The following is a 27,068-nucleotide window of genomic DNA, read 5'->3' on the forward strand; positions in this document are numbered from 1 at the left end:
ATAAATGTTGTTACATTAATAGTGAACATGTAACAAATTGGGTTGCCTGGATGTTTAAAAGCTATCACCATGGGGTGTGTGGCTGGCTCAAGAGGTAGAACATGCAACTTGATCTGGGGGGGAGGGGGTCCTGAGTTTGAGCCTCTGCTAGGTGTAGAGTTTACTTAAAAAACAAAAAAGCTATCCCCATAAGCCAGCCCTGCAACTAAAAACTCAAACATATTAATATCAAGATCCATCCTTAGTCCAATATTATCTATACCAAGGCTGGAAGACCTTAATAATAAGAATAAAACCAAAATGTATTTATGAAAGCACTAAAGAGGCACCTGGGTGGTTCAGTCGGTGAAGCATCCAACTCTTGATTTCGGTTCGGGTCATGATCTCATGATTTGTGAGTTCGAGCCCTGTGTCCAGTTCTGTGCAGACAGTGAGGAGCCTGCCTGGGATTCTCTCTCTCCCTCTCTCTCTGCCCCATCCCACTCATGCTCTCTCTCTCTCTCTCTCTCTCTCTCTCTCTGAAAATAAATAAATAAACTTAAAAAAAATAAATAAAAGTAATAAAAATCATTTGTTTTAATGTTGAAAGTATTTTCCTTACTAATATGGCACATACTCTTTCCTAGCCTTTAATCAGCTATTTGGAAATGAAGTCACAAGAATAAAGTGAAGACTTGGAAATTCAGGATGAGACTGTGCAATAAACTCCCCAACATCCAGTAAACTGTCTGGTGCACTATTGCATCTTCGTATCAAATGACTGTCATCTGCTAACCCAGATTGAATTCTTTTTTTTTAATGTTTATTATTGAGAGACAGAGAGACACAGAGTGTGAGCAAGGGAGGGGTAGAGAGAGGGGGAGACATAGAATCTGAAGCAGGCTCCAGACTCTAAGCTGTCAGCACAGAGCCTGATGTGGGGCTCGAACTCACAAACCGTGAGATCATGACCTGAGCCGGAGCCGGTCGCTTAACCAACTGAGCCACCCAAGGCACCCCTGAATTTTTTTTGAAGTAATCTCTAGGGGTGCCTGGGTGGCTAGTGGGTTAAGCGTCCAACTCTTGATCTTGGCTCAGGTCATGATCTCATGGCTTGTGAGATGGAGCCCCGAGTGGTGCTGGCAGCTTGGAGTCTGCTTGGGATTCTCTGTCTCTCTCTGTCTCTCTGTCTGTCTGTCCTTCCCCCACTGTTTCTCCCTGTCTCTCTCAAAATAAATAAACTTTAAAACATAATTCATAAAAAAATAAAAATAATCTGTATGCTCAATGTGGGTCTCAAACTCACGATCCTGAGATCAAGAGTCACATTGTCTAGTGACGGAGCCAGCATGGCGCCCCTGGATTTGAATTGGGTTTTGTTGGCCCTGAATCATCAATAAGAACAACTGCATTAAGTATTGACTTCTCCTCCTCTTCTGGGGAGGAAGGTGTACTGACTATTTCAGGTGTAAGGCTTCCAAAGGTTTGCCTTTCTCCACAGAAAGCCTTGAACCTTATTCTAGGCTTTAGGTATTCTTGATCTTGACCATTCTCCATATCCAAATTCACTTGGTCACCGTGAACCTGTCACTGAAGTTCCAGGGGAGTCTCTTGAAACCTTCTGCCAACAGTAATGTCACTTTAAAGGATTTCTAGTATAAGTTGCTGAATTTCAAGCATACACACAGAGTCACCCTTAACAGATTCCAGAAATTGAACATTTGTTGGATCATTGTATGGTTTCTTTTCTTTTTTTTTTTTTTTAATTTTTTTTTTCAACGTTTATTTATTTTTGGGACAGAGAGAGACAGAGCATGAATGGGGGAGGGGCAGAGAGAGAGGGAGACACAGAATCGGAAACAGGCTCCAGGCTCTGAGCCATCAGCCCAGAGCCTGACGCGGGGCTTGAACTCACAGACCGCGAGATCGTGACCTGGCTGAAGTCGGACGCTTAACCGACTGCGCCACCCAGGCGCCCCTCATTGTATGGTTTCAACTCACCATCATCTAAACTGAAACTGTTATTGAAACTGTTTTAAGCAAAATCTGAACATCTTGTGGCTGGTTTGGTCTATAGATGTATTCATTCCTTATAAAAGGAATGCCCCAACCTGTACCTTCTACATGCAAATGACTTTTGTTTGTCATCACTCAAGGCTCACGTGGCTTCTTTCAGAGGGACATCCAATGTTCCCTCGCCTCTTTGAAAAGTTCATTCACAACTTTTCCAGTTGAAAGTTGAATTACATGTGATCTTCTGTACTCATGTTCGTTTGCACAGCACCTTACAGAGAAGTGATGTGGTCAGCACCTTAACCAAGGGAACATATCTTCAATAGCAGGAAAACCTTTGATGTAGTCTTCATGGTCTTTTAAAGACTATAACTTTAGGCCTATCAAATTTGGAAGATTTGCATTTCTGCCCAGGCCAATTTCTTTCTCCCTTCCTTCCTTCCTTCCTTCTTTCCTTCCTTCCTTCCTTCCTTCCTTCCTTCCTTCCTTCCTTCCTTCCTTCCTCCTTCCCTCTCTCTCTCTTTTTCTTTCTTTCCTTTTCTTTCTTTCTTTCTTTCTTTCTTTCTTTCTTTCTTTCTTTCTTTCCTTTCTCTTTCTTTCTTTCTTTCTTTCTTTCTCTCTCTCTCTCTCTTTCTTTCTTTCTTTCTTAAATGCTTATTTATTTATTTTGAGAAAGAGAGAGTACAAGCAGGAGAGGGGCAGAGAAAGCTTGGGAGACACAGAATCAGAAGCCGACTCCAGACTCCGAGCTGTCAGCACAGCCATGCAATCACAAAGCCATGAGATCATGACCTGAGCTGATGGTCGCTTAACCGACTGAGCCACCCAGGGGGTCCCGAGTCCAATTTATATCTTGATACATCATCACTTAGTTTGTTTTCAGGTTTCTTTATTTTATTTTTAAAAAATTTATTTATTTATTTTTATTTTAGAGAAAGAAAGCATGAGTGGGGGGAGAGGGGCGGAGGGAGAGAGAATCTCATGCAGGCTCCACGCTTGGCACAAAACGTGACACGGGGCTCAATCTCATGACCCCGGAATAATGAATGACCTGAGCCCAAGTCAAGAGTTGAACACCCAACTGACTGAGCCAGCCAGGCACCCCTGTTTTCAAGTTTCTTTGTAAGGTCTTCACATTCTTATTAAATTCTGCAAATCCTGGGGTGCCTGGCTGGCTCCATCAGTAGAGCATATGACTCTTGATCTCAAGGTTGTGAGTTCAAGCCGTACATTGGGTATGGAGCCTACTTAAAAAAAAAAAAATTGCAGGGGCGCCTGGGTGGCGCAGTCGGTTAAGCGTCCGACTTCAGCCAGGTCACGATCTCGCGGTCCGTGAGTTCGAGCCCCGCATCAGGCTCTGGGCTGATGGCTCAGAGCCTGGAGCCTGTTTCCGATTCTGTGTCTCCCTCTCTCTCTGCCCCTCCCCCGTTCATGCTCTGTCTCTCTCTGTCCCAAAAATAAATAAACGTTGAAAAAAAAAAATTGCAAATCCTGTGTGCTTGGGGGCCTTGGCCCTGTGACCTCCTCTCTTATCTACCCTGAGGGCTAGGCACTGCCCTTGCTCTCTCCAGCCCCCCCCCCCCTTACCCTTTATTGTTTTTTCTTCCTCCCTCCCTCCTTTGTATGTGTGGGCCTATTTTGTCCTACATTTTAGTTTGAATGAATTTACTAAAGTCTTTGCTTACCATTGCTGTTTGCTCCCTCACTTCTTCCTCTTGAATTCATTTTTTTCTTAGTGCTGATCTATCCTCTTTTTTTTTTTTTTTTTTTTTTTTTTAAATTTTTTTTTTCAACGTTTATTTACTTTTGGGACACAGAGAGACAGAGCATGAACGGGCGAGGGGCAGAGAGAGAGGGAGACACAGAATCGGAAACAGGCTCCAGGCTCCGAGCCATCAGCCCAGAGCCCGACGCGGGGCTCGAACTCACAGACCGCGAGATCGTGACCTGGCTGAAGTTGGACGCTTAACCGACTGCGCCACCCAGGCGCCCCCTCTTTTTTTTTTTTTTAAGTTAATCTATTTATTTTGAGAGAGACAGAGACAGTGCGAGGGGGAAAGGAGCAGAGAGGGAGAGAGAGAATCCCAAGCAGGCTTTGTGCCGTGAGCATAGAGCCTGACATGGGGCTCAAACTCACGAACCCTGAGATTATAACCTGAACCGAAACCAAGAGTCAGACGCTTAACTGACCGAGCCACCAGGCACCCCACTTTTTAAAAAAAAATTTTTTTTTTTAACATTTATTTATTTTTGAGACAGAGAGAGACAGAGCTTGAACAGGGGAGGGGCAGAGAGAGAGGGAGACACAGAATCCGAAACAGGCTCCAGGCTCTGAGCTGTCAGCCCAGAGCCCGACGCCGGGCTCGAACTCCCGGACCGCGAGATCGTGACCTGGCTGAAGTCGGACGCTTAACCGACTGAGCCACCCAGGTGCCCCTCCACTTTTTTTTTTTTAATATTTTATTTTTAACTAATCTCTACACCCAATGTGAAGCTTAAACTTACACCCTGAGATCAAGAGTCGTATACTCTACTGACTGGGCTAGCCAGGCTCTCCTACATTAATTTTCATATCCTTTGTATATTTTTATTTTTAACCATTAGGGATGAGAGCAAAAGGCTGCAGCCTGTATTCAGCTTGCAGTCTGGGACTGGAACCATCTCCCCATAGCACTATCTCTACCATAACACGCATCATGAGTATGGTAGGCAGAATAATGGCCTCCTCCCTTCCCTCAAGATGTCTGTGTCTTAATCCCTGGAACCTGTGCAAATATCACGCTAGATAACAGGGGAGAATTAAGACTTCAGATGGAATTAAGGTTGCCAATTAGCTGACTTTACAATATGGACATTATCCTGGGTTACCTGGGTGGGCTCAATGTAATCACCAGGGTCCTTAAATGTGGAAGAGGGAGCCAGAAGAGTTAACACCAGAAGGATGGATGTGAGAAAAGCCCAATTAGCCATTGCTGGCTGTGAAGACAGAAGGGGGCCAGGGAAGTGGGCAGCCTCTGTAAACTGGAAAAGGCAAGAACGCATATTCGCCCCTGGAGGCTCCAGAAAAAAACGCAGCCCCACTACCACCTTTATTTTAGCCCAGTGAGATACATTTTGGACTTCTGACCTTCAGAACAGTAAGGTAACAAACGGGTGCTGTTTGAAGCAACTAAGTTTGGTGTAATTTGTTACAGCAATAGGAAGTGAACACAATGTTGAAATGTGATTGTTGGTGTATGTCCTTCCACCTCACTGCCAGCTTCTTTAAAAAAAAAAAAAAATTTATGTTTTTATTTTATTTTTGAGAGAGAGAGACACACACAGTGAGAGCCGGGGAGGGGCAGAGAGAGATGGAGACAGAATCCGAAGCAGGCTCCAGGCTCTGAGACGTCAGCACAGAGCTCGACGTGGGGCTTGAACTCACAGACTGAAAGATCATAACCTGAGCTGAAGTTGGACGCCCAACTGGCTGAGCCACCCCTGCGCCCCTCACTGCCAGCTTCTTGAGGACAAGAGCCATACTGTTGTCTCCTTTATTTACACGGAAGCCAGCACAGGATCTGGCATATAGTCAGGGCTCAGTAAATATTTGTGGAACCAGTGAAAGAATGAAGACCTGCTTTAACTTTTTGAGGTTCTACTCGGGCTCTGAGATTCCAAAGCGGCCACTGCCTTTCCCTTTCCCCAGGCCCTTGGAGACCCTAAGCCCTTTGATCTCACTTTTCTCTAGTTTCCTTGCCCCGTTGATCCGAGTTTCCCGTTGCACTATTCCACTTCCAGATTCCTCCCTTGCTGTGGACTCTTCTCTCCAGCTTTGTGTGCAGGCAGAATTGAGATGGAAGGCACGTGTCACAGACGCACCTGACTCTGCCATCAGGCTTATGCCTGAAACCGACGTTTTCTTCTTTTCCAAGATTCTGCTTGCTTTCCTGTCTTCTCCGTAGCTGCCTCCAATCCGGTTTCCTATCCAGCTTCTGATGAGGAATAGAGCTTTCATTTCGTCTCTTCCTTTCTGTTTTCTGGATTAACCTCAAGGTTCCCATCTTTCTTTCAGCGCTTCTTAACCCCTCCCCCTATGATTCTAGGGGTTTCCAGCAGAGACAATGTAAAGAATTAAGGCACTCTCAAGGACCTCAGGTTTATAAAGCCACTCAGGGACTCCCTCAGTTTATTTTATGCAGCACTGCAAAATCTGCTCAGGCTGGGCTCTCCCAGCTGCTGTTGGGTCACTGCGATATTGTTATTTTGTTACTTCCTTTTCAGTCAGCCATTCTCGGGCCCTGGCTTCTCTAATCTCACGCTGAGCTTGGCCTCTGCTTCTCTGTGTTCAGTCTCTCCTGGAACCAGGCTCTGATGGGCTCGCTTGGTCACGGTCTAAAGCGGTGTTCTCATGCCAGACCTCCTGTAATGCTGCTGATTTGTCCCATATGTCTGATTCTGGCAACCGGGCCAATTCCTGGGCAGTCTTTTGTGGCTAGGTCTGGTATCAGAGCCAAGAGAAACAATGTGCGGTAACTTATGTAGAAAGAGCTGCCTCTGACCACTCAATCCTGGGGCCATCGGTGCCAGGCACAGGGCCTCTCCAGCACAAACTCCTTTACCACAGCTCTCTTTTTTTGCAGGTGATATTCACACCTCTTCATTCTCTTCCATCTGCCCCCCTTTCCCACTCCATGAAGAGGTTGGTGAAAGAAACAGATCATCCAATTTCACTCTCCCTACCCACAACCCAGTTTCGGGTGTGAAATTTTCATTTTGGAGGAAACCTTAGGTCTCAATCATCTCATCTGCTGTGGGAGGCTGTAGCACCACAGCAGTGAGGTCTGTATCTAGGACAATGGTTCACGTCCTAACCAGGAATCATTACTCTGTTGCCCTGTGGGCTATAGTCTAGGGGCCTGCATGTTCCAAGGTACTAGAAACAATCAGGCTTTGGACTAGGACTCTGAGGTCTGTATTCTCTGGTAACTAACTTTGTCATCATTTTTTCTTCTTTTCTTAAAAAAAAATATTTTTAATGTATATTTGAGAGACAGAGACAGAGGGTGAGCAAGGGAAGGGCAGAGAGGGAGACACAGAATCTGAAGCAGGCTCCAGGGTCTGAGCTGTCAGCACAGAGCCCGACACGAGGCTCGAACCCACCAACTGTGAGACGGTGACCTGAGCCGAAGTCGGATGCTTAATTGACTGAGCCACCCAGACTTCAGTTTTTTAAAAAAGGTTTTGCCTTGGGGCATCTAGGTGGCTTAGTCAGTTAAAGCATCTGAATCTTGATTTGGGTTCAGGTCAGGATCTCACAGTTGTGGAGTTCAAGCCCGCCTGGGGCTCTGCACTGAATGCGGAGCCTGCTTGGGATTCTTTCTCTCTCCGCCCCTCCCCCACTCGTGCTGTCTATCTCTTAAATAAACTTGAATAAAATAAAAAAGCTTTTGTCTTCCTCAAGGTTCTTAATGGTAGCAATTTACAGAGACACACTCAAACTAATTTAGGCAAAAAAAAAAAAAAAAAATTGGGTAGGAATTCTTTGGAAGGTGGCCAAGGCCTCTCCCGCAGCCTGAGGGCAGAAAGGGGAGTGGGCCTCACGCGGGGCCTGGAAACAAGAACTTAGTCTTCCCTTGTTGCTTCTCTCAGGGGATGTTTTCCTCTCCCTCCATAGTTCAGTTTTCTTTGCTGCTCTCTGTTCCACTTTCACATTTCTGGGGGGCCAAGGGATCGAGAGCAAATCTGGCTACAGGGGTCTCTCCATATTAATAGAGCAATTCTCAGAATCTGTGGGCTGGCAAGACACTCCTGAAAGATTTCAAAGCACTGTCAAGTCAGTAATTTCAAAACAATCTCTTTTTAAAAAAAAATTTTTTTTTTAACGTTTTATTTATTTTTGAGACAGGGAGAGACAGAGCATGAACAGGGGAGGGTCAGAGAGAGGGAGACACAGAATCTGAAACAGGCTCCAGGCTCTGAGCTGTCAGCACAGAGCCCGACGCGGGGCTCGAACTCTTGGACCGAGAGATCATGACCTGAGCTGAAGTCGGCCGCTTAACCGACTGAGCCACCCAGGCACCCCAAAACAATCTCTCTTCTTGCCTAAGAGGGTTACAGTTGGCAGTGACAGCTATGGGAGAACCCTCCCTTCCTAGTTCCAGGTGACGGATGAACAGAGACTGACAACCATCATGGCTCTGGGATTAATAATTCGACAAAAATATATTGAGACTCTACTCTTCCCTTGTATACCGCTCTACCGTTCACTACGTGCTTCCACTTACTTCATTTGACTGCCTTTTAGGCTTTTGGCTCAGATCACACAGTATGTGATAAACGCTAAATTGTCTGGCTTAGAGGCATAAATTGCCATTTCAAATATTATGTCTTTGGAAAAATGGATCCTTCAAATTTTGCAACTTGAGATAAAGGTAACTATAGTCTCACCCTCAACTGGTAAAGGATTCATTTGATTTTCCTCTGTACAAAAGGCACTTAATTAAGAAAGGCACTTAATTAAGGCACAACTCTCCCTGAAAAACAAATCGTTACATTTTTCTTTAATCTAGCTCAGTAGTTGATGTCTTTTTTTTTTTTTTTTAATGTGTATTTTGAGAAAGAGAGAGAGAAAACACAAGCAGGAGAGGGGCCAGAGAGAGGGAGAAAATCCCAAGCAGGCTCCTCCGTGGCGTCAGCACAGAGCCCCACGCAGGGCTCCATCTCGCGAACCTTGAGATCATGACTTGAGCAGAGATCGAGTCCCAGGCTTAACCAACTGAGACGCCCAGGCGCCGGGAGGTCCTCTTTTGACCGGGAGCAAGGTGAAAGCTCTAATGGGAACTTGGAACCAGGAAAATTTGGCAGTCTTGACAAAATTGGTTACTAATTGAAAGACCTTTGCAGGTAACGTAGCCTCTGTGAACCTGTTTTTTTTTTTTTTTCAAAGCTGGCCTAACAATTTTTATTCACGTGTTACGAGACGGAACGCGGTAAAAACAAGAGACCTGATACACGTGGAGCATTACCAATCTCAGTATGAGAGTCTGACACTGCTGAAGGAAAAAAGGACAGAGTTTGGAGGGACGTTAAGGAAAAACCGTCAAGGGGCACTGCAGAAGTGGCAAATTTGCCAGCTCCCGCTTTCGGCAGATACCAAAAAAACTCCTATGGCGGACTCGCTCTCCTTTAATTGGAAAACAAGTGTTCGCTTTGGCCGAGTCCTTTCCTCACTAAGAGAAAATTCCGTTTCCTAAAACTTTGCTTCCTCGCCCAGTCTGCAAACAACGAGTCAGGTTTGTTTTCCTCACAGGGGCCGCGGCAAGCCGAGTGGAAGTCCCTTGCCGAGCGGAGCCCACGAGTGGGGCGGGGATGGCGGTGGCGGTGGCGGCTCCCCTACGGGCGGGGGGGGGGGGGGGGGGGAGGCCGGGCCCAGCAGGTCGGAGCGCCGAGGGACCGCCCCGTCCGCACCCAGACCCCACCGCCTCCAGCCGACACGTCTGCACGACTTAGGGCGTGGTTTCCGGCAGCGCAGGCAAGCTTTCCGGTTGTCCCGCTTCCCCGCCTTCCTTCCGGGGCGGGACTTCCCGTCCATTATTGATAGGCGCCGGGCTGCAGAGTTGGTGGAAGGAGCCCACAGGAGGTCAGTTTGGGTGGCGAGGTCTTATGCCCCTCGAAAGGGTACCCGACAGGATGCCCTTCCTCGCTCTCTCCCTTACTTTTTTTCCCTGCGAGGTCTCGGCTTGCTCGGACGTCCTAGGCTTTTTGTATTACCACCCACCTGAGGCTCTTCCGCTTCCTCTTTCTCAGGCTCCGCCCCCAGCGTCCCGTGGCCATGACGACCGCCCAGCGGGATACCCTGGTGTGGAAGCTCGCCGGGCTGCTGCGGGAGTCTGGTGAGTGGATACCTGGTTAATCTGGGGGCTGAGGCAGGGTGGGGGTGCACCCTGCCTTACAGAGACACTCCCCCTAGGGGTCATAGAATGACAGCTGTTTAAGGTCACGAGGGTTCGAGCGTCAGTTCATTTTTTTTACTTCTCTGGGGTTTTTTTCTCTGGTGCCATTGCTTACAGTGTCCTTTGTCTTTGACAGTTCAAACCTTAGCCATCCTTCGAGGTCCAACTCCAGTACCACTTCCTCCATGCGTTCTCTGATACTCTCAGAGGAAGGTGATCATTACTTGGCTGTAAGTCTCTGGAGACCAGGGACTAGTATAATCGTTGCTGTGTGGCAAGATCCTTAGTATAGTTAAAAGCACGAGGTTTGTTGGAGTCAGATTCACTTGGGTTGGAATCCCAACCTTCTTTCAAACGTGGCGAAGTTAAGTTTTCTGAGCTTCAGTTTTCCTCGCCAGCAAAATGGCATAATGATTGTACTTGACTCAAAAAGTTGTCGAGGGGATTAATTTTAATTCACGTAAAGCACTTAGGACAGTGTTTGCATAATATGTAAGGGCTCAAAACTGGTAGCTGTTTTTACTAGAGTTTCTTCTTTCAGGACTTGGGCGTGGTGGAGCCACACTGGTTGTTCAGTATGTGGTTGACATTAGTTGTGGTACAACAAGCCTTGGCTTTGAGATCACACACAAGTACCAACTTCCTACCACCTATATAATCTCGGTTGATATTCTTTTCTAAGCTCTCATTTTCATATCTGAAAGAGGTGGTCAGTAGTGCTTCTCTTTAGGAGATTTTAAAGAAGTTTAAATGAGGTAACAAAGTTGTCTGTCACATACTACCCAATTCATGTTAGCTGCCTTCTAGCACTCTGTACTCCCATTGATGGTATCTGTGGAATCTCTGTTTGTAGCAGTTTCAGTTTCTGGCTTGTTTTATTAACTGTGTATGTATTTTATCTCTTGTAGACTGGGGGGCTCTTTGAGGGTGGGAAGAGTCTTTGAACCCTGTCTGCATCTACCCTTTGTGTCAAGTACATAGACCATCTTTCAAGTAAGGTTACAGGATTTATTGGTTTGTTCAGACAAATCTGACCTGGTGCTCTAGGGGTTAGGCATGATGGTGTGTGTGTGTGTGTGTGTGTGTGTGTGTGTGTGTATGTGTATATGTGTATGTATGTATGTATTGCTATAAAGAGGAAGCTAGAGAGAGATATTTATGGTGATGGAATAGTTTTGTATTTTCATGGTGATGTTGGTTATAGGAATCCACACCAATGACAGTGGCATAGAACTATAGGGATGTACGTATTTACATCGTCAGTTTCCTGCCTTTGATCTCTTACCACATTTACATAAAATGTAACCATTGGTGGAAACTGGGTGAAGGGTATAGAATACCTGTCTGTAACATTTTTGCAACATCCTTTGACTCTATCCTTGTTTTTATTTAAAACGTTTGTTTATTTTTGAGAGAGAAAGAGGGAGAGCATTTGTGTGCAAATAGGGGAGGAACAGAGAGAGAGAGACAGAATCCCAAGCAGGCTTCACGCTGCCAGGGCAGAGCCTGACCCAGGGCTTGAACTCACGAACCGTGAGATCAGGACCTGAGGCAAAATTAAGAGTTGGACACTTAGCCGACTGAGCCACCTAGGCACCCCTATATCTTGGTTTAAAAAAAAAAAAAAGTAAACAAAATATTTCTCTGTGCCTACCTCACAGCTATACTTTTTTAGGTGCAGTGACGGGTACCAAGGTGATCAAAAGATGCCCTCAAGGATGACAGTCTCGTTAGAGCAGTTTTAGCATAGAGATCAAGAATAGTACCAATGCTATAACGAGCGGTTATTCTTTTTATGACGTGCATTTTAGGATTGTTTGAAAGTTTCTGCAAGTGTGCCTATCTTTCAATCAGAAAAAGAAGTCAAGATGAAACCAACACCTGGGGCACCTGGCTGGTTCAGCGGTGGAGCATGTGACTCTTGATCTTGGGGTCATGGGCTTGAGCCCCATGTTGGATGTAGAGTTTACTTAAAAAAAAAAAAAAAAAGATGAGACACATTACCAGCTTTTATGTAAAATGAATGATTATGGTCTAAAAGTACAGCAGTGTGACACAGTGAGAAGCCTGCCTGGAGGAGGTAGGTCTCAAGCTGAGCAGAGTGGAAGGGAATATCAGAAAACGAGGAAGCTGTGAACCACGCTGACTGTATTCCCAGCATCGTGAGTAGGCCAGACTCTCTTGAGCAGATGGTGAAAGAAAATTTGGAAACGTCGGTTGGATGTAGTGACACGATTTCATATTTCAGGCTGAAGAGTTAGGACTTTTTGGGAAGAGAGAGGGGAGCCATTGAAGACTTTTGGGCGGGGGAGGAGATAGTATGATCCTGGCAGCGGAAGATTACAGTGTGGATTGGACTGGGTGTGTCCTGGGGTCGCAGAGTCTTAGGATAAAGGGAAAGACCCTTTTGTTATGCTCTCCTTCCTGTCCGCCCCTTTCCCTGCAGGTGATGTGGTCCTGTCTGGCCGTAGCACTCTGAGCCTGTTGACTGGCACCCTGCAGCAGCTGAGCCACGTATTTGAGCTGCACCTGGGACCGTGGGGCCCTGGCCAGACAGGCTTTGTGGCTCTGCCCTCTCATCCCGCCGACTCCCCTGTCATCCTCCAGCTTCAGTTCCTCTTCGATGTGCTGCAGAAAACTCTTTCACTCAAGGTCCTGGGGTGGGAATTGGGTAGGATGTACACAGGGCCCAAGAGCTGGGGGTGGGTACATGGGTGCAAGAAGTCTGCAGGGCCCAGATCGAGGAGATGTGAGAGCTGTGGGTGGCTGTGCCGAGGAGGAGAGGTTAAGGAAAGGGAGATGTGCTGGCCTCAGTGACATGAGTGATTTTTTTGTTTTGTTTTGTTTTGTTTTAGCTGGTACATGTCCCTGGTTCTGGCCTCCCAGGGCCCATCAAGATTTTTCCCTTCAAGTCCCTTCGGCATCTGGAGGTATGGAGTGTTGGATGCTGACACACAAAACCCAGCTTGGGACAACCTTTTGGGAATGGAGAAAGAGAGACGGTCTCTTTTGCGGGGGGGGGGGGGGGGGGGCAGGGGGACAGGCCTGAGTGTGCCCATTGCTCTGTGGCAGTGTGACATCTGTCTCGTGTAACGGTTCCCTGAATCATAGTTGGCCTTGTCGACCTTTCCCTCCCTGTAAAAGGAGGGAAAGTGAGGTGAAGCGTCTGCCTTTTGTGAAGTTTTGTCTCCCTCCTTCCCTCCCTCCTTTTCTCCACCGCAGCTCCGAGGTGTCCCCATCCATTGCCTTCGTGGCCTCTGTGGCATCTACTCCCAGCTAGAGACCCTGATTTGCAGCAGGAGCATCCAGGCATTAGAGGTAAGGAGAATGAAGGCTGGGCCCGGATGCCCTGTTCTGAGGGACATAGAGGACCAAGCTCTGACATTCCCTCTTTTTTGCAGCCTTCCCTGCCTCCTGCTTCCCTCTGGACAGTGTCCTTGCCCCCTTTGCTCTGCTCCCAGAGCACTATGTATCTGTTTATATGTTTATGGCCACACCTACCCTCTTGTATTCAATATTCCCATGTTTGTCTCCCCATTCTCCCCACAATGAACTCCTGGGGGCAGGGCCCTGGGCTTTCTTTCAGTCTGCCTCTGCAGACCGACTTTAGTATATAAAGAACGAATGAATGGCTGGGAGACAGCGTGGCCTTGCATTGGGGAGGAGGGGACAGTGGCGGTAATGGAGCACCCTGTCTCAGGAGCTCCTCTCAGCCTGCGGTGGTGACCTCTGCTCTGCCCTGCCTTGGCTGGCTCTACTCTCTGCCAACTTCAGCTACAACGCACTGACTTCTTTAGACAGCTCCCTGGTGAGTGCCTGAGAGGGAAGGGAATTTGGGGAAGGACACGGACAGGCCCTTAGGGAGGAGGGCCAGCTTGTTGCACGGAGGTGTCTGATTCTCTGCTGCTTTTCCCATGCCCCCCAGCGTCTCTTGTCAGCTCTGCGCTTCCTGAATCTGAGCCACAATCAAGTGCAGGACTGTGAGGGCTTCCTGATGGTGAGTAAGGGCAGGCTGGTTGGGGCTGGCACCACATGGGTCTCTGATTCTGCTCTGATCCTCTCTCCTGGACCTGGTTTTGCTCCCACCTTCGTCTTGTCCCCCGCCTTCCCCCAGGTGGGGCTGCATCCTGGAGGCAGTACTGTTTGAGAACTCAGGCTCTAGCATAAGACAGGCCAGCATTCAAATCTCAGCTCCTAATCCTTGTGTGATTTGGGACAAACTAACCTATGAGTTTCTTCACCCATCAAGCAGAAGTCATAGGAGTACCTGCTTGTATAGTATTACTGTGGGTGCGAAGGTTGTGGGATGTTGCTCAGCCTATGCCTAGCTCAGGAAAGATGGCTTCGGGAAGATGGTGAAGAGCCTTCTCCCGCATCTCATAGTCAGGGGTGGCCAAAGTCAGACACTAGTTAATGTGGTGAGAACAGACTTTAATCCGTAACGCACCATTGGAGTAGTAATAAGCTAGCGTGGAATGTAATCAGCAGTAAAACTATTTTAATTGGTAGTAAACTTCAGCGTGAACTGAACTCCAATTCAGTTTGTGCAGAGATTACTGGGACCTTTAAAGGGAGAGTGAGGGAATGGGGCCGGGGAAGACAGGGGCTTGAGCAGATTCTCTCCAGTCAGTTTCCTCAGGTCAAGAAAGTAGAAATGTACAGAAAGCAGGAAGGGGGCATTGGTCCACATGAAACCCATCTGGGTCTGGGTTTGCTAACCGGCGCTTGCCAGAGTTAGCTTCCTACCTTCCCACAGAGGCTGGGACACAGGGGCTGTATCTTCAGGCATTGGCTGCTACAAACTAAATTCTCCTGGCAGCCTGGAGTTTCTCTAGGACGGAACGGAAGGGGGTTGGAGTTGTCTTCCCAATGATGTGACCTTGAGCTATTAGGAACTATGCCAGTATTCGTTCAAGTCTGTTAACATGGTGCGGGGAGGGGCGGGTGGAGGACTGGATGAATCATTTGTGCTGAGAGTACGCAGTCTTTATAGGCCAAGGTTGAGGCCTGCTTGAAGGCTCAGAGGAGCCCGGCTAGAGTCTGGTCAAGGAGAGAATCTTTGTCACCAACCCCTCTCAGGACTTGTCTGAGCTCTGCCATCTGGACATCTCCTATAACCACCTGCATATGGTGCCAAGAATAGGACCCTCAGGGGCCGCTCTGGGGACCCTGATACTGCGAGGCAATGAGCTCCGGAGCCTGCAGGGTGAGTGGGAGTTTGGGGAGGGAAGTGGGGGGCCAGAGAGTAGGCGGGGGCACACAGGGTTTTAGGGGCAATGTGAGACTGAGAGTGGTCCGGGAACCGCATGCCTCCAGGGCCTCTTGTGGGTCTACGGGTAGGTCTGAGATGCCCAGGCTGGTCTTGCCGCTGCATGTCCCCCAGCACCCTGCCCCCTGAACTCACCCACCTGTCCTTCCTCCCTTCTCATCTCTACCCAGGCCTGGAGCGGCTGAGGAACCTGCGGCACCTGGATGTGGCGTACAACCTGCTAGAAGGACACAGGGAGCTGTCCCCGTTGTGGCTACTGGCTGAGCTCCGCAAGGTGAGTCTTGAGCGCTTCCGGGACTTGGGAGCCAGCTGTGCGCCTCTCCCTCCCTCCCGGGCTGATCTGGTGAGTGCCCTTCCTCACTCAGGGAGGCCTGAGGCCCATCTCAGTCTCCCCTTCCTGCTCTTCAGCTCTACCTGGAGGGGAACCCTTTGTGGTTCCACCCTGCGCATCGGGAGGTCACTGCCCAGTACTTGTCACCCCGTGTCAGGGATGCTGCAGCCGGCGTGAGTAATCTTCTCACATCCGCTCTGCTGTCCCTCTCTTGCCTGGTCCTGCCCTCGCCCCCTGTGCCTCTTTCCACCCCATCCTTGGGTGAGGGGCCATAGCCCCGGACTCCCTGCTTGTTATGCTGTTGCCCCTCGCTGAGCCTAGGGGTCCCTGGGCTGAAGGGTTTCCCTGCGTGGGCAGGCAGGAACTCTACCACCAACACGACCCCTCCTCTTTTGTCTTTGCTCAGTTCCTTCTCGACGGGAAAGTCTTGTCACTGACTGACTTTCAGGTTAGTATGCTGGGAGCTCTGGGAATAGGATTGGTTTGGGAGGACATGAAAGGGGTCCCAGGGTAGGGGTCTTTCTGGGAAGCTGAAAAGTAGGGCCTGTCCTCTGGCTAGCCTGGCAGGGCAGAGGTGTACCTCTGGCTCCAACCTTTCTGTCCTTCCTGTTGTCACACCCCAGCTCTCCACATCCTCCAGCTCCATGGCTCCACCTGTGCTCTGGCCAGCAGGGAGTACTGTTGAAACCTCAGGTGGCCCTGACTTGAGCGACAGCATCTCCTCTGGGGGCGTTGTGGCCCAGCCCCCACATCGTAAGGTTAAGGTAGACGGTGTCCTAGGCTGCCTTGTGCTGGGGTTGAGTCCCTTTAATGGGTGCTCTGGTTTATCGATGGGCTGAAAATAGTAAGGCCTCGTCCTTGGTTGTGAGTGGGGCTTTCTGGGTAGGTTGGGTGGGTGGCCATGGATGGCAGGGTGGGAGGCCCTGGCTTTCATAGAGCATGGGCCCTCTGTCCACCTTCAGAGCCGAGTCCGTGTGAGGCGAGCAAGTATCTCGGAACCCAGTGATACAGACCCAGAGCCCCGTACTCTGGACCCCTCCCCGGCTGGTAAGTCCGCCATGCTCCCAGCTGCCCTTGCCCAGTCCTGTCTTCAGTGTCCTGTCCCAGTCTTCTCGGTAGAAGGATTCTGTCTGTGGTGGAGCACAGCATTATAGAGGGCCTCGTAGGCTTTCCTCTTTCTTTCTAATTTAGGGAAAGGAGAAGAGACCACTCCTGGGCAGCATTTTCCAAAGTGTTTTTCAAGGAACGTGAATTTTGTAGGCTGTCGAAAGGTCACTTGATGACTAGATTCCGTGGGAACTTCTGGGCTAACCAAAGTCAAATAGACGTCCTCCTCCTAGGACGTCTCAGGACCTCCAGGGTGCCCCCTTGTATTTCAAATCTCCCAAGGAGTGGATGTTGTGTGGTTCTGAATTGCACACGACCACAGGTGTTCTACAGAACACGCTTCAGGACACGCTGCTGAGGGGAAGCCTTTAGTTTCCCCCTGATGCCCAGCCCCTATTAACATTACACACCCGTTTACTTCACTGTGAGGGAGAGTTGCAGAAGAGGTCGGGCTCGGCGGGGGTTGTGGTGGGGGCGTGGGCTTGCTCAGTGGTGCTCTCCCCACCGGCCCAGGGCAGTTTGTGCAGCAGCATCGGGAACTTGAACTCATGAACAGCTTCCGGGAACGGTTTGGCTGTGACTGGCTACAGTATAGGAATCACCTGGAGACCTCTGGGACCCCGGTTCTGGCTGCCTCCCAGACCCCTGCCCTCAGCACTCTGTGCCCAGACACCCTGAGCCCAGGGTCTGTGCCTGGGCCTCCCCGCCCAGAGAAGGAGTCACCGCAGGAAATGGCAGAGGAGGTCAGGCTACGGCCGGAGCCCCGGGAAGAAGAGGTGGTGGAGGAGCTGGTGAAGGAGGAAGAAGGAAAGGAGGAAGAAGAGGAGGAGGAGCAGGAGCGGAATGAAGTGGAGGGTGAGTTGTGAGCGCTCAGTGCCCGTCAGGGAGACGGGGCCCGGTGCTGGTGGCGTATCTGGGAGAGTTAGGAAAACCCAGACTGGGGATAGCTCACCCCTGCAGTCTTTCTTAATGTTTATTTTTGAGAGAGAAACAGAGGGCGAATGGGAGTGGGGCAGAGAGAGAGGGAGACACAGAATCGGAAGCAGGCTCCAGGCTCCGAGCTGTCAGCACAGAGCCCGACGCGGGGCTCGAACCCACGGACTGTGAGACCATGACCTGAGCCGAAGTCAGACGCTCAACCGACTGAGCCATCCAGGCGCCCCTGGCTTACCCCTCTTGGATGGAAGGCCACCCCTTGGGAGGGCAGAGTCAGGGATACCTCTCTCTTCTTATGGGGCTGCTCCCCTGATCTCTCCTCAGCGGAACTGTGTCGCCCCATGTTGGTGTGTCCCCTGGAGGGGCCTGAGGGCGTGCGGGGCAGGGAATGCTTTCTCCGGGTCACTTCTGGCCACCTGTTTGAGGTGGAACTCCAAGCGGCCCGGACCCTGGCACGGCTGGAGCTCCAGAGTCTAGAGGCGGCTGAGGTGGAGCCCGAGCCTCGGACTGGCAGAGAAGCGGTGCTCGAGGTGAGCGGTGGTGTTAGGGGTCCTGGAAGAGGGGCTGGGCTTTTTGCAGGAGCCGACTCGGACAGCATGGCTGTTGGGTGCCAAGCCCTGGACTGCGAGTTTCCCACAGTCTCTCGTTGGCTCTTGGAGCAGAAGAGGGAAGCTGCGGGGGCAAAGGCATGGCCCCAGGCAGCCTGGGAGGCTGGGCTGCTGAGCTGGAGCGTGGATGGCAGCAGGAGCATTTTCATGACATCCAGAGCTACTGTTGTCTGCCATGCTGTCAGTATAACTGGAATCCCTCTGGTCCACTCTCTACTCTCTCTTCCTTTTTCTTTTTCTTTTCTTTTCTTTTCTTTTCTTTTCTTTTCTTTTCTTTTCTTTTCTTTTCTTTTCTTTTCTTTTCTTTTCTCTTTTCCTTTTTTTCTTTCTTTTCTTTCTTTCTTTCTTTCTTTCTTTCTTTCTTTCTTTCTTTCTTTCTTTCTTTCTTTTTTAACGTTTTTATTATTTGTTTTTGAAAGAGACAGAGACAGAGTGTGACTGGGGGAGGGGCAGAGAGAGGGAGACATGGAACCTGAAGCAGGCTCCAGGCTCTGAGCTGTCAGCACAGAACCTGCTGTAGGGCTCGAACCCACGAACCATGAAATCATGACCTGAGCCAAAGTTGGACGCTTAACCGACTGAGCCACCCAGGCGCCCCTTCTCTACTCTTTTCTACGCAGTCCCCCTCTTTGTGTGCAGGGCTCAGATCCGCTCCCCAGGGCCCCTGTCCTTGTTCTGCGTTTCTCCTATATTTGCCCTGACCGGCAGCTGCGTCGATATGTGGTGCTGGAGCCCGATGCCCATGCAGCTATCCAGGTAATGGGGCCCGGAGCGAGGCCCAGGAGGCTGGGGAAGGATTGGGGGGTCAAGGGCCAGGGTCCATTGCTCACAGCTGCTTCTGGCCAACCCTGTATCAGGAGCTGCTTGCCGTGTTGACCCAAGCAGCCACCACGGCTCAGTGTCAGCTTGGGGAAGCAAGAGACCCGCCGAGGGGCAGACTCCAGTGTCTACGTTGTGGCCATGAGTTCAAGCCAGAGGAGCCCAGGTTGGGATTAGACAGTGAGGAAGGCTGGAGGCCTCTGTTCCAAGAGACAGGTACGGGCCCTGCCCTTGGCCTTCCTGCCCACACCTCTCCCACCATTTCAGAGACAGTGGCTTTGAGGGAGGGAGTGTGGAGGGGGAACCCCAGGGCAGGGAAGGAATTGGGACCAGCTTTTCTGCCTGGAGGAAAATAGACTCATCTGTCTGATACATTTATCAAAAAAAAAAAAAAAAAAAAGAGCAAAAAGAGAAATTATATTCTTTCTTTTTGAAAGCCGGGAAATACAATCTCTGAAACTATTTAAACGTACTCATTATTTTTTCATAACTTGAAGGCTCTTTCCACTTTTTCTGGCTAAGATTTAGAAACTGCATAAGAGCTCCTGAGCTCTCACTGCAGTATCGGGTGTAGTGCTGTCCTCTGAGTGTGTTTGGCTGTGGAGTAAGATGCTGTGGGAGTTGGCTGAGATTGTCCTTCCTTGACTGACCTTGGAAGCTACTTCATATCGAGTGGTGCCTCATGGCATCTTTTCACACTGTGTTCTTTAACGGGAGAGATTTTTTCCACTGTAGATCGGTCAAAAAGCTATGTCTTTGAGGACATTAAAGAAGAAAGAAATATTCTCGATAACGTCTGTGTTGAAACGTATGACTTTTAGTAGCCACTTTTTTCTTCTTGGCAGCGGCTAGCGCAGAGGTTGAAAGTTTATCGAGAAAATAGACCCCTTTCCACCCCCCTCTCTAAACCGCCCTCCCCAGAGGTCCAGAAGTACAATGCACACAGTGGAAAGAGCCCCGTCCCCTCTAAGACCTTTCTGTGCTCCACAGGGTCACGTGGCCCCTGGGGTCCCTTCAGTGGGTCATTATCATTGAACGCTCCTGTGTGTTACGTCCTCTTTTTATTTGAGCCTTGGTTACCTCATCTGAACAAAGAAGGGAGTGAACTTGTCCTCTGTACTGTTAGGAGATTGAAACGTGACAGAAAGACGCCAGGCACAGTGTCTGGCACAAAGCACAGGTCCTCCGTAAATGGTAGCTACCACCGCTAGCCTCAGCTCCACGGTCTCAGTCCAGGTACGTTCAGTTATTAGAGCGTTGCTTTCCTCATTTGCAAAATGGGGTCGGGAGAGTTTTGATTCTGTCGTCAGAGGTTCTGGCGTATGCCCAGCACGCTATAGCTGCTCAAGGAATGTTTTTTCTCTTGCTGCCGATCCCTGACCTGGGTTCTTTACCTGGTCCGTTCACCCATCCTGACAACTCTGTGAGATAGGCACTGTCATCACCCTCTGTTACCGAAGAGGAACCGGGCTCAGGGAGCTTAGGTGACTTGTCATAATTGCCTAGATGACAGCTGTTAAGTGACAGAGTCTGGAATTGGACCCATACCTGGCACCCTGCCTTCCTGATCTGTTGATTTGGAGCTTTCAGATGTGGCTGGTGGAGCATCAGAGCACGTGACCAGCCTGAGGCTGTGGGAGGGGACCAGAGCAGGGCCTGGCTGAGTTTGGTCCTCTCTGAGAAGGCCTCAAATCAGAAGGTGGGGTCCACTTTGAGGAGGTTGCCGGCCATGGGTCTGGGTTTGCTGCTTCCTCACCGGGATGGAGGGTGGTTAACAGGCCTGCAGAGGGAGTGGGGAGAGGGGCGTTGGGAATGGTAGGAGTGTATGAAGCTGGAGATGTCGGCCAGGGGGAGTCCAAGAGGGGGTGGGGAACATTATGAGCGTGGTAGGGGATTGTGACACTGTGGGGCGGGGGGGTGGTTCACAGGGACTGTGCCCATCATTCCTTCCAGAATCTCCTGCTGTATGTCCAAACTGTGGTAGCGATCATGTGGTTCTCCTGGCTCTGTCCCTGGGAACCACCAACAGGGAGCATAGGGAGGGAGAACAATCGCCAGCTCCCTTGCAGTCCACCAGCACTGTCTGTGACCCTTCTGACCACAGTGACCACCGCGACAGGGCCGACCCGGCCCCATCTCAGGCACCGGGCTCCCGAGATCACCACAGTTGGAGCCTCAGTCCCCGTGAGTAGAGGTGAAACGAGACAGGGGTGGTGTTTGCGGGAGGGAGGAGGTCCTGCCGGGGAGGCGGGACGGCGCTGTGGCAGCCAAGGCTGACGGCCCACTGCTGTCCCCAGCCCCTGAACGCCACGGCCTCCGCTCCGTGGACCACCGACTCCGGCTCTTCCTGGATGTTGAGGTGTTCACCGATGCCCAGGAGGAGTTCCAGTGCTGCACCAAGGTCTGTGCCAGCCCGGCACTGCCCCGCGCCTCTCACTGACCAGAGTGCCCACTCGCTGCCAGCGCAGCAGATCGTGTCAGGGCAGTGGTTCTGGAAGCACCGGGTCCGGTTCCCGGCTTCAACTCCAGCGGTCACGTGCAGCATGGCTGTGATATCGGAGTCTCAGTTGTCACCGCTCTGCAACGGGGGTAGCAGGGCCTGCCTTACAGAGCGTGGTGGCGTCAGTGAGGGCCCGCGTCACAGCTGCCTAGCACAGCACCTGGCGCTCGAGGGGGACCTCCCGTTGCTGTTGTAGATCTACGATGTCACTGGTTCCTCTGTGAGCATCTAGCATGTGCAGGACGCTAAGGGTCTAGGGTAAATCGGTGTCGCCAGCCGTCTTACGTTGTGGTGTGAGAAACCCGATGGTCTGGAAAGGGCTGGGTTCGGGCTGAGTGAGGGAGCCTCTCTTTGGGGAGCCGATCTAAGGTGTAATCCGGGTCTTGAAAAAGGAGTTACAGAGTAGGAGGTGAGGATCTGGGGGGAGGAAAAAGCACGTAGGTGGGGGCCTGAGAGAGGAGCTAGCGCGTGGGGAAGACTGCTGTCGGGGCAGCAGGAGGAGGGGGCGGGAGGGGGCGGGTGTCCTGAGAGGAGTCTGAAGAGGGAGGCAGGGGTCAGTTGAGGGGCAGCCTCAAGTGCCCGCCAAGGGGATTGGACCCGATCCCAAGGGCCGCAGGAGCCCTGAGGCAGGGGAGTGGCAGTCTAGTTTGCTTTAGGACAGTCCGGCGGAGTGTGGAGGGTGGGCCAGAGGGGGCACGGTGCCAGGCAGGGAAACCCGCTGAGCCCAGCTGAGGGTCAGGGTGCAGGGGGGTGGGGCCAGGGTGCGTGAGCACCGGGGGGAGGGTTGAGCACAGCGAACCTGTTCTCAGCCTGGCAGCCTCCTCCCTGGTCCTCCCTTGCTTCTCATTAATTTTCCCTGCTCCTCAGGTGCCCGTCGTGTTGGCAGGCCACCCTGGGGAGTTTGTGTGTCTTGTGGTGGTGTCTGACCACAGGCTTTACGTGTTAAAAGTGACAGGGGACATAAGGTGAGTGAGCGGGGCCGCCAGGGTCAGGGCGGGGCCCCTTGGGTCTCATGCCACTCACTCGTCGCCACTGCTTTGGCCCTGCCTCTCCTCAGTGGGCCTCCGGCTAGCTGGCTACAGCCAACCCTGGCCGTCCCCCTGCACGACCTGAGTGGCGTCGAACTGGGGCTGGCAGGACAGAGTCTGCGGCTGGAGTGGGCTGCCGGGACAGGCAGCTGTGTCCTGCTGCCCCGAGATGCCAGACGTTGCCGGGCCTTCCTAGACGAGCTCACCGGTGAGAGAGGGGGGAGAGGGGGAAGGGAGGTGCAGGGAGGGCAGGTGGGGGCTGCCCGTGTCTGGCAGCCGCAGTGGAGACAGACGGGTACTGGGACTCGTCCCTCGTAGAGGTTTCTGAAATCTAGAGATCGTGAGAACGGAAGGTGTTGAGAGGCGGAGAGGGTGGGGTGGAAGAGGTGGGGTCGCTGAGGTTCCCTGTCCCTGGCCGGCTCGGTCCAGATGTCTTGCAGGCTCTGCCTCCCGCCTGGAGGAGCAGTGTCAGCACCACAGAGGAGGAGGTAACCCCGGAGCACCGCCTCTGGTGAGTGGATAGGAGGCCGAGGCCGGGCTCGGTGGCCCATGCGGCCGCTCTTGGAGCACAGGCCCTCGCCACCAGCTCTGGCTGCGGTTAGGCCCTGAGCACCTGGGCCTGCCACCTGCCCTCACGCCTGCAACCCCCTGACCCAGCTCTGGTCCCTCCTCCCTGCCCCTCTCAGTATTTTCTGCCCCCCTCGCTGACCACACCTTCTCCCCAGGCCTTTGCTGGAGAGGGGCTCTTCCTCGGAGCCTCCCCTGTTCTTCTACCTTCGGGTGTTCCTGGTCGAAGGTAAGGCTTCGGTACCTCATCTTGTCCAGGCCGCTGGCTACGCACCCCCGCCCCCCCCCCCCCCCCCATGCCTCTCATGCCGTGGTAGCAATTTTCAGCTCCTGGAATCCGGACTTCCTCTCACTCACAGGCACACCCAAATGACAGCCTTAGTCTTCCCGGCCTCTCTGAGGGGGGCCAGGAGGTTTCCTGGGTCCTCAGTTGCTCAGAGACCTTTGCTTCTGGGTATGGGCTTTCTATGAAGTGGAGCCGATTGGCTGGGTCTGCTCCACCTCATCCTGTCAGAGGAGGCGAGTGGATCTTTCTTTCTGAGTGGGGTGGGTGGTGGGGTAGGTTCCCTTTGTCTTGGGCCTCAGGTTTTGGAAGCTAGAGATGCCTGGAGTTTGGAGAAGGGAGGGCCCTGGCCTCCAGGGGCACAGGCTGCCCTCTGACCACCTCAGCAGGGTGTGGTTCACTCCTCTCCAGCGCACTGGGATGCTGCCCCAGGGATCTGGGCTCCTCTGCGGCTTTCCACCCTGGGCCTCGCCCTGTCTCTTTCCCTCTAGGCCCTGCAACCTGCCCTGTGTCCCTGTTGATGACTCTGTCCACCCTGTACCTGTTAGAGGAGGACGTTGCGGGGTCCCAGGCAGAGCCTCCTCTTCCAGCACCATCTGGTGAAGCTTCTGAGAAGTCCCTGCCCTTGGGGCTGGGCCCTTCTGTGCATGTCAGGGAGCAGTGGCCACTCAGCAGCCTGAGCTCGGTGCTGCTGTATCGCACGGCCCCGGGGGACCTGCGACTGGTCTTCTATGACGAGGTGTGTGTGTGTGTGTGTGTGAGAGAGAGAGAGAGAGAGAGAGAGAGAGAGAGAGAGATGAGGACAGGGGTGGTGGGCAGTGTGGGAAATGAATCTAGGAGGGCTGGGCATTGGGGGCAGTGTGGATGTGAGGGGCAGTCATGCTGGAGGGAGCATGGAGAAGTGGGGTGCAGGGAACTGGGGGGCTCGCTGGGTGTCTGGATCAGCAGCAGGTAGAGGTGGGGGAGACAGCCATGGGAACCCCATGGACCTGGAGCCTGGCTTTGTGTTGCCTGGGAAGCCTTTCATGACGCACCGGCTGCCGCTTGGAGTTCATGTTCGATTGGGCCCCAGTGCCAGCCATCTGGTTTTCACAGCCTCAGTGGGAGGAGTACTCTCATTAGGCCTATTACAGATGGAGAAACTGAGGCTTGGGGACATTAACTTACTTGCCTGGGTCACAAGTGGTAGATGCAGAAATTGAACTCCAGCCAATTCCTTGGAACTGACTCCAGGACTTATATTCTGAAAAACGGTGGATTAAAAGAACAAGATAGTAAATGTGAAAGCCTTCTGGGGGGCCTCCAGTAAGTGTTGATTGCGTTCTGTTTAAAAAGCTCAAAGTCAGGGTCTCCTACAGGGAGTGACACAGGCTTGGGGAAGGAAAGACGCCTTTGAGTCGAGGGGCGGTGGGTCCTCTGTGAGCCTCACCTCACCGCCACTTTGTCTGCCAGGTGTCCCGGCTGGAGAGTTTTTGGGCACTTCGGGTTGTGTGTCCTGAGCAGCTGACGGCCCTGTTGGCCTGGATCCGGGAGCCCTGGGAGGAGTTGTTTTCCATCGGACTCCGGACTGTGACCCAGGAGGCTCTAGATCTTGACCGGTGAGGCTTCCTTGCCGACCCCGCTTTGGCCTTAGGAGCCACGGCTGCAGGCTGTCTCTCCAGACTCTGGCTGTGGACTTCTCCAGCCTTTGGACGCTCAGTGAGGCCCCAGAATGACCCAGGAAAGGGTCATCTCACCCAAGGGAAGGGTGAGAGAAGTTGCCTGGCCTGGTCTGGCCCAAGGGGTCAAGCTAAGTGGTCAGTAGGAACGTGTCTCCTGCACAGTGTCTCAGGTATCAATAAATTGTTTCCATTCCAGAGGCCGTGGAGGTATTGACATGTGTCATTCATGCAGCCTGCCGCTCCTTTCTCTCTTCTAACAGAAACTACCCCACCCACAGCTCTCCCTCCGTGGACAGCGCAAGCAGCCTTGCTTTTTCTGTGAGACCCCATCTCCAACCCCACTCTGCCCTGGCTGATGGGAGCAAGTAGGACCCCTGACTCGTGGGCCCCAGTCCTCAGCCAGCAGTGCCTGTTACGAGGCCTGATGTGGAAATCACTGCCTAACGAACAGTCGGGCCAGTTCGATTCTCGCTGTCTCGGATTACCGTTGGAAACTAATGAAGCTCTCGGGTCATTGGCAGGAGGTGCCCGATATGAGACGGTGTCTGGGGAGAGGGTGTGTGGAGTTGGGCTGCGGAGGAAGTGGTTGGCATTCTGTGGGTTGCCGCCCCTACCTCTTGTCTGAGCACTTCCTCGCTCAGCCTGGTGGCCTGGCTGGGTTGACCCTGCTCCTTCACCTCTGTCTCTGTAGCCGCAGTGATCAGTTCAGGGACGCTCATGTGACTTGGTCTGGTTGCCGGAACACCCAGGAAAGAGGTACGTTTCCCCCGTGAGGGGTGCTGAGAGGAAGCCTGGAGCTGCTCGCTGTGAGGGGAGAGCTTTCCTGAGAGTGGAACTGCGCAGAGACAGGACAGGGCCGAGAGACGGGGCGGGCAGGACCAAGTCCTGGTGGTGTCTTTGGAGTTCCCGGGTCCAGTCATGCCTGGAAGCAGGTGCCCCTGGAACTTTGGGTTATGTGAACTAAAGGAAATCCTCTCCTTTTTTCTTCTCTTTGTCTCTCTTTTGGCTTAAGCTAATTGGAAGCAAGTAGCAAGCCATAGAAAGGGTCTTAATTGTGTAAATCCGCACCCTGACTTGAACCAGCCTGACTTGGGACCTGACTTTTGCACCCAGGAATGCGCGCAGCGGGAGGAGTGGCACCCACGTGTTTGTGCACACAGGCCCTGGGAGGAGAGCTTGGGGAAGGAGTGTTGAGGGCTTAAGTCAAGCTTCCCTTAAACCCAGAAGCTGGGCTCTGGCTGAGTCTGTTGTGTGGTTTTGGGGTGGCTCTCATCTATGGAGCGTTTATATGCCAGGCCCTGAGCCAAGTGCTTAGGGATGGTAGCTCCTCACAGGAGTCCTGAAGTGGGTGGCGTCTTGTTGAAGGAAATAGGCTTACAGGAGCTAAATGACTTCTTCAACGTCCTATCAGTAAAGGGCGGAGACCCGATGAGTCGAGACTCATAGGACTTCAAAGCCTGGGCAGTCAGCAAACCACAGAGCCTCACTGCCTCCCATTCCCTGCCATGGGTGGGCCTCTGTGCCCGGCCCCACTCACAGTTCACAGAGAGGGACCACTGCCCACCCTGCCCTGCGTAATCCTAGATTCGTGCAGGACAGGTGAGCCAGATGGAGTGTATCTGAAGTTTCTCTTTCCTCCAGGGTGTAGCGAGATGTTAGGTGAAGTATTAATTCATGGGTGATTTTCACCCCTTCCAGCAGAACTGTAGAGAACAGAGATGACGATCCTTAGGTTTTAAGTCAAAGGGCTAAACAGTAAGAAGAGATTTGAGAGGGACCATAAAGGGATGAAGAGCTCTGCAGGGGAGAGAGGGGAGAGTGTTTACAGAAGGGCATTAGGAGCAGTGAAGGAACGATGCCCCGTACTGCTGGGGGCTCTCAGGGTGGAGGGGCCCTGTGCCTAGCTCCGTGTTTGGAACTAGGGAAGACAGTGACCAGTCAGATGTTCCCTGTGCCACGAGAACACACAGAGCTGGCCTTTTGGAAGGACGTGGCAAGATAGGGCTGGAGACAGTTGCCCAGATTTCTCTCGA

At 51.9% G+C, this 27,068-nt stretch overlaps 1 protein-coding gene and 1 pseudogene across 3 annotated transcripts; one reads left to right on the top strand and one right to left on the bottom strand.

Annotated features, from left to right (window-relative positions):
• Positions 1 to 556: 556 nt before the first annotated feature.
• LOC105260883 lies at positions 557 to 9,807 on the bottom strand (annotated as a pseudogene).
• STK11IP (serine/threonine kinase 11 interacting protein) lies at positions 8,636 to 25,235 on the top strand. Of its 3 annotated transcripts, XM_045034526.1 has the most exons (26): positions 8,636 to 8,795; positions 8,921 to 9,266; positions 9,781 to 9,866; positions 12,373 to 12,578; positions 12,782 to 12,856; positions 13,149 to 13,244; positions 13,627 to 13,734; positions 13,852 to 13,923; positions 15,006 to 15,132; positions 15,366 to 15,469; positions 15,604 to 15,699; positions 15,933 to 15,974; positions 16,150 to 16,290; positions 16,489 to 16,573; positions 17,147 to 17,488; positions 17,894 to 18,099; positions 18,817 to 18,933; positions 19,035 to 19,212; positions 20,950 to 21,180; positions 21,294 to 21,397; positions 22,364 to 22,461; positions 22,554 to 22,732; positions 22,954 to 23,035; positions 23,250 to 23,320; positions 23,866 to 24,113; positions 24,827 to 25,235. In XM_045034526.1, the coding sequence occupies exons 3-26, from the start codon at positions 9,806 to 9,808 to the stop codon at positions 24,974 to 24,976; spliced, it is 3,219 nt and encodes a 1,072-aa protein (XP_044890461.1). In that variant the 5' UTR covers positions 8,636 to 8,795; positions 8,921 to 9,266; positions 9,781 to 9,805; the 3' UTR covers positions 24,977 to 25,235. The 3 variants fall into 3 exon arrangements, with proteins under 3 accessions (XP_044890461.1, XP_044890462.1, XP_011283962.2); XM_045034527.1 differs by lacking the exon at positions 15,604 to 15,699; XM_011285660.4 differs by lacking the exons at positions 8,636 to 8,795; positions 8,921 to 9,266 and adding an exon at positions 9,488 to 9,613.
• The last annotated feature ends 1,833 nt before the right edge of the window (positions 25,236 to 27,068 follow it).

Source organism: Felis catus, chromosome C1 (assembly GCF_018350175.1).
Source record: "Felis catus isolate Fca126 chromosome C1, F.catus_Fca126_mat1.0, whole genome shotgun sequence".
NCBI classification, from domain to species: Eukaryota; Metazoa; Chordata; class Mammalia; order Carnivora; family Felidae; genus Felis; species Felis catus.